Source organism: Halyomorpha halys, unplaced genomic scaffold, assembly GCF_000696795.3.
Source record: "Halyomorpha halys isolate HHAL.00 unplaced genomic scaffold, Hhal_1.1 Scaffold167.1, whole genome shotgun sequence".
NCBI lineage: Eukaryota > Metazoa > Arthropoda > Insecta > Hemiptera > Pentatomidae > Halyomorpha > Halyomorpha halys.
This window is the reverse complement of record NW_027106937.1, coordinates 1252323-1257541: the sequence shown is the minus strand read 5'-3', so window position 1 is coordinate 1257541 and position 5219 is coordinate 1252323. Positions and strand designations below refer to the sequence as shown.

The following is a 5219-nucleotide window of genomic DNA, read 5'->3' as shown; positions in this document are numbered from 1 at the left end:
TATAAATCGTTCATGCATTATTGCGTAATAATGAGAAACGAATACCAAATAAAAAATATGTTCATAGAGCGACGAAATATATATCAAAAAAGTAAGTGGTGAGAACCTGTAAGACAGGAATATTCTTAGGTGACGAATGATTATTTTTTTTTTTACCAATTAAATAAAATAATTATTCCAATAACACTCTATACTACATAGTTCTCCGTTCAGCCAATTAAATATCAATAATTCCATAAGCAAGCAGGAATGTAGACATTAATATTATTCATTTAATATATCGGAGTATTTTCACAAAAAATAAATTTTAAATGATATAGGATCACATATTTTAACAAACCAGCAATATAATATTAAGAGTGAACTAACTAATTATTCACACTTGATGAAATGTGAATCATTTATTTCAAAGTTCTTTCACCGCCAGTTACTTGAACTTGAGACTCGCATAGCGAACCCAGAATTAGGACGTGAAGGTGGAGGGGATAGAGGAAGAGTGGGAGCGGCGATCGGTGCAAACTGTCAGTGATCGAGCCATGGCCTCTGGGGTATTGCGTCAGTTCCTAGCGAGTTTCTGTATCAACATCTCAGTCTTCATCGCCGGAAACACCCTAGGATGGCCGTCCCCGGTCCTCTACAGTATCCAGAAGACTGGACAGCCCATGAACATGAGCCATTCCGAATCCGGTCTAATGGTTTCCATGCTCTACATCGGCAACTTTATCAGTCCGATACCATCCGGTGCCCTCATGGACATGATTGGACGGAAGATGACAATTCACGTCCTCACGGTGATTCCAATGGCCTCTTGGGTAATGGTGTATTTCGCTAAGCAGCCTATAGTACTTCACCTATCTAGGCTTCTTGCTGGCTCATGGCTCGGCACTGTTATCACCGTAATCCCTACATATGTTGGTGAGGTTTCGGAGCCTAAAGTGAGGGGAGCATTTAGCACATTCTTCCAATTAATGGCCAATGTGGGAGTTCTCTACGCTTACATCATCGGTCCATTGGTCGACTACCATATGTTTACGATTATTTTGGGTAGTGTTCCAATAATTTTTGTAATTCTGATGTTTTATTTGCCCGAAAGCCCTTACTGGTTAACCAAGAAGGGTGAACATGACAAGGCTGCTAAAGCTCTTTCTTGGCTCAGAGGTAAACCGGTCGAAGAAATCAAGAAAGAACTTTCCGAAATAGAGGATGCCGTGACTGCTGACTCGAGACGAAGCACAAGTTATAGAGAACTAGTCGCTACCAGAGGAAACAGAAAAGCATTCATGATGGTGGAAGTGATCGCCATCACGCAGAGAGCCAGCGGGATCAGCGCTCTCATGGCCTACGTGTCCACCAGCCTGCCCGAGGAAGGCCCGATGAAGCCAAATGAGTGTGTCATCGTCATAGGTTTTGTGTTGTTCTTCAGCGTTTTTATGAGCACTTCCCTGGTTGACCGCTCCGGAAGGAGGCCGCTGCTTATGATCTCCTCCTGGGGTTGCGCCCTCTTCATGTTCTTGGCCGCGCTCTGGTTTTTCCTCGATGCTAAAACAGACGTTGGTGCCAGAGAATTCGCTTGGGTCCCCTTTGTAGCTATGATCGGCTACAGTTTCTCGTACTGCGTCGGGCTAGGACCTCTGCAGACAACGATCCAGGGTGAAGTCTTTCCAACAAATACTAAAGGACATGCCTCGGGAATAACAGCTATGGTTTTAGCCTTAGTGTCCTTCGGCAGCAACATATTCTACTTACAGATAGCGGACTCAGTGGGCATGTATATGAACTTCGTAATATTTACGCTATCATCCGTGATTGCTGCATTGTTCGTCCAATTCTTTGTCATCGAAACAAAGGGAAGAAGTTTGCATCAGATACAAAAAGAATTAAATGAGAAAAAATTAAAGTTGTTAAGCCCAGTTGCTTGAATCATCAGTAGTGATCATAAAGAAGGGAATGATTTGTGATAAAAGTTTATCTCACACTCGAAGCGGGAAAGACAAGTGTTGAGGTTGATGAAATAAACAAACTGGTAGATAATTTATTTTATTTAGTGGAGTGATCAAAACTAATCAAACACGTGCAATGTGCGTTGCGTTTATTTTGATAGTATATATTATGGAATTAGAAGAAAGAATTCAAATCAATCTAAAAAATCCATGAATTTTTTATCACAATAATCAATGAAACTTTATTGGTTATGTACTGTTAATACTTTAATATTTTTAAGTTTTTCAAGTATTTTTAATTTATGCTTTAATTTTGGTTAGGTGTCGATTTTGTAAAAAAATATTTAAATTGATTCCTATTTTTGTTAGAAATAATTTATTTTTCAATACCTATTACGTAACGTTTAATATTTCAAAGCTTAAATAACAGTTAAAGTAGACAAATAAACATAAAAAATAGAGAGAAAGAAACCGATTCGCAGACAATATTTTGGTATGTTTAACATTTTTGTTGTTTCAATATATTCCTTTTTGTATCTGCTTCCTTACAACAAAAAAAAAAAATAATAACCACCTTGGAAACAAATAAAGAAGCTGTTATTTTAGTCTTATTGTTCTTAGCTAAAATCATATTAAAGTATATATAAAGATTTAACTAAAAGAAAAATCAGTATACAATTACATATACATTACCAGTACACACGCTCGACAGTAAATTTACGATTATTTTTATTGTTGATTATTATTATATATGTGTATCGTATAATGATGTATGTAAAGTATAAACTATAAAACGATATATACAAAGAACAAACACGTACCACGAGACTTAAAATCACTCAGAAATATGCAAGTGATTTTATTACAAATATTTTTTATATAATTCTAGATTATTTTTATAATTCCAATTTAGTTATTTTTATACCTTTTCAGTTATTTACTAAATTTAAAATTCAGTTTTCGGTAACTTAATTAATCAAAAAGTTTTACATATACATTATTTTTTGTTGTAGATAATTTTCAAATAATGAATGTAAAATCATATATTTAAAAAGTTCAAGTATTTTTGTACTGTATATCGAATCTATACTTATCCCTAGCCATCCTCTAGGGCAATGCAATTGGCACTACAAGATAATTAACGTCTGTGATATGTGTTGTAGATAGGTTTGAAAGTTTCGCTTTTATAATTATAATTATTAAATTACAATTGTTTTATTTTTTTATTTGTGCTGAGACTTTTGGTGAAATATATAGTTATACATAAATTGTTAATAAAAACTACATCACTAGCAATGCCATGCATTAGATATTTGATTGAAAATAATTGTTAAACTATTAATAATTATTTATGGTACTTGCATTATGCATCTCAGGAGATTCTTCCAGCTTTAAAATTGATCCGCCATAGAAAAATTGGAAAATATATATTTTCCATAAAATATTGTATTTGGAGTTCCAATAAATATCTGGTTAATAAATAAAATTAAAACTTTTCAATTTATTTAATTTTAATTGTGATGTAATTTTTATTTTATTCAACGAGAAACTTGATAGAAATCTTGTAATATCAAAAAGCGATATTATCCTGTCTTTTCATTCATAGACGATGTAAGAGCCAACTTTCACTTTCATTCGAGTTAATCAGTTATTCACAGAGGGCATAAATATATTAAATGAATATTTTAATCGTTGAATAAATGTATTCCATTGTATTTATTTATTTCTAAATTAAGTCTATTTATACAAAGTTATTATTTATTTATGTAACATCTTAAAATTATTCAGTTTTTAGATATCTTTTGATGTCCTGAAAGTTTTCTCAATTAAATTATAGGTTTTCAACTAAAAATTATTTGTTTATTGTTGTATATGACTTTGTCTTGAACCTCGTTTCATTTTTTAATTGATTAGTTCTTTACATAGGAAACTAATTTTCAATTAATTCTTCATTAAGAACTCCATGTCTATAATTTTCACTTTCATGACCAGAACTGATTTTTTTCTGAAGACGAATCGATGCTGGCGTTGTTATAGCACCACGGTATTCCTCTAGAGATTGGGTCTGAGGAAATTTTCATAATTTTGGTTAAATTTATTTAAAAAATTAAGAGATAATTATGTTTCTTCAAATATTTTTCTTTTGTCACTTTTTACACAATATTTTTTTCTAATTTCGGCGGTTACAGCTGTTTTCTTCCATCTTATCCTTCCTTTCCACGAATCATCTATAGCGCAATTATTATCAATCATCTATTACCATTCCCCCAGGTTACAAGGTAAGTATTAGAACTTTTTTTCTGTTTTCTTAACGTAGTAGACCGTATGGAATAATTTTTATTTTTCTACAATGTTTTGAATAAAATACATTAATACAAATGAAGCTATAAAAACAAAAAAAATTGCTTCCTCTGCCCTTTTCCTCTAAAGTACTCAACTAATAGAATCTGAAGAGAACAAGGCAGAATAACAATTTTGTTATAAACATTAATGAAGAATTAACATATATTAATACATAATACATAAATATATTAATGCATATAAATGTAATTATCTTGGATAAAAACTGGAATAATGATGACGCAGTAATATAACATTGAACAATCACCCGGTTAAACAAACAAAATAAATCTTTCTTATTATCTGCTTCACAGCAAATTAATAGTAAGATTCAATAAATTATCAATTATTCAATAAATTATAACTCGACATTAAATTGAAAAAAATTAACATCGATTGATGCTATCAAATATTCATAGTTTAACAAGCTTTAAGTCGGTATGAATTGAGTGGCGGTATGTTTCAGAATAAGATTATATCCGCTTTTAGTTTCGAGAAAAAAAATAAAAATGATTTGATGCATTCAAAAACGAATAGGGTCTTTATTATTATTATTTTTTAATATGGTTTAGTATCAATATCAGTGAAAAAAATTACCACATCCAAATCTCCATTTGAAAATTCCAGAGTTAGATGAACTGGAGAACAACAGTATTTAGAAAATTATCGAAAACCTCAAAACATAGACCACATCCCGCTGTTATGATATAGGAAAAATCAAAGGTAGATTTCAAAATTTTTATAATTAAAAAAATGAACACTGGAACAACCTTTGGATATTGATCTAACTTTTCATATTATAATGTTGATATTTCTTCAAATTTTATGATAATATTTTAACTACAAAAAAAAATTATTAATAATAATATATATTTAAAAAGCCCCCTGAAATTGAAAACGGCATGAAACCATCCACTCCTGCCCTCTATGGTTCACTTA

The 5219-nt window shown here is 31.6% G+C and overlaps 1 protein-coding gene and 1 long non-coding RNA gene across 3 annotated transcripts in view; one reads left to right on the top strand and one right to left on the bottom strand.

The window, feature by feature from the left end:
• The window catches only part of LOC136795262 (uncharacterized), a 605676-nt gene that overhangs the window by 32106 nt on the left and 568351 nt on the right, over window positions 1-5219 (bottom strand). The gene's annotated exons all lie outside the window — the stretch shown is intronic.
• On the top strand, window positions 530-3655 carry LOC106678904 (facilitated trehalose transporter Tret1). The gene has a single exon (XM_014417747.2). The coding sequence runs from the start codon at window positions 537-539 to the stop codon at window positions 1917-1919; it is 1383 nt and encodes a 460-aa protein (XP_014273233.1). The 5' UTR covers window positions 530-536; the 3' UTR covers window positions 1920-3655.

Bases quoted from the DNA above. Each gene is read 5' to 3' on its own strand.
- LOC106678904 (XM_014417747.2), top strand. From the start codon at position 537: ATGGCCTCTGGGGTATTGCGTCAGTTCCTAGCGAGTTTCTGTATCAAC.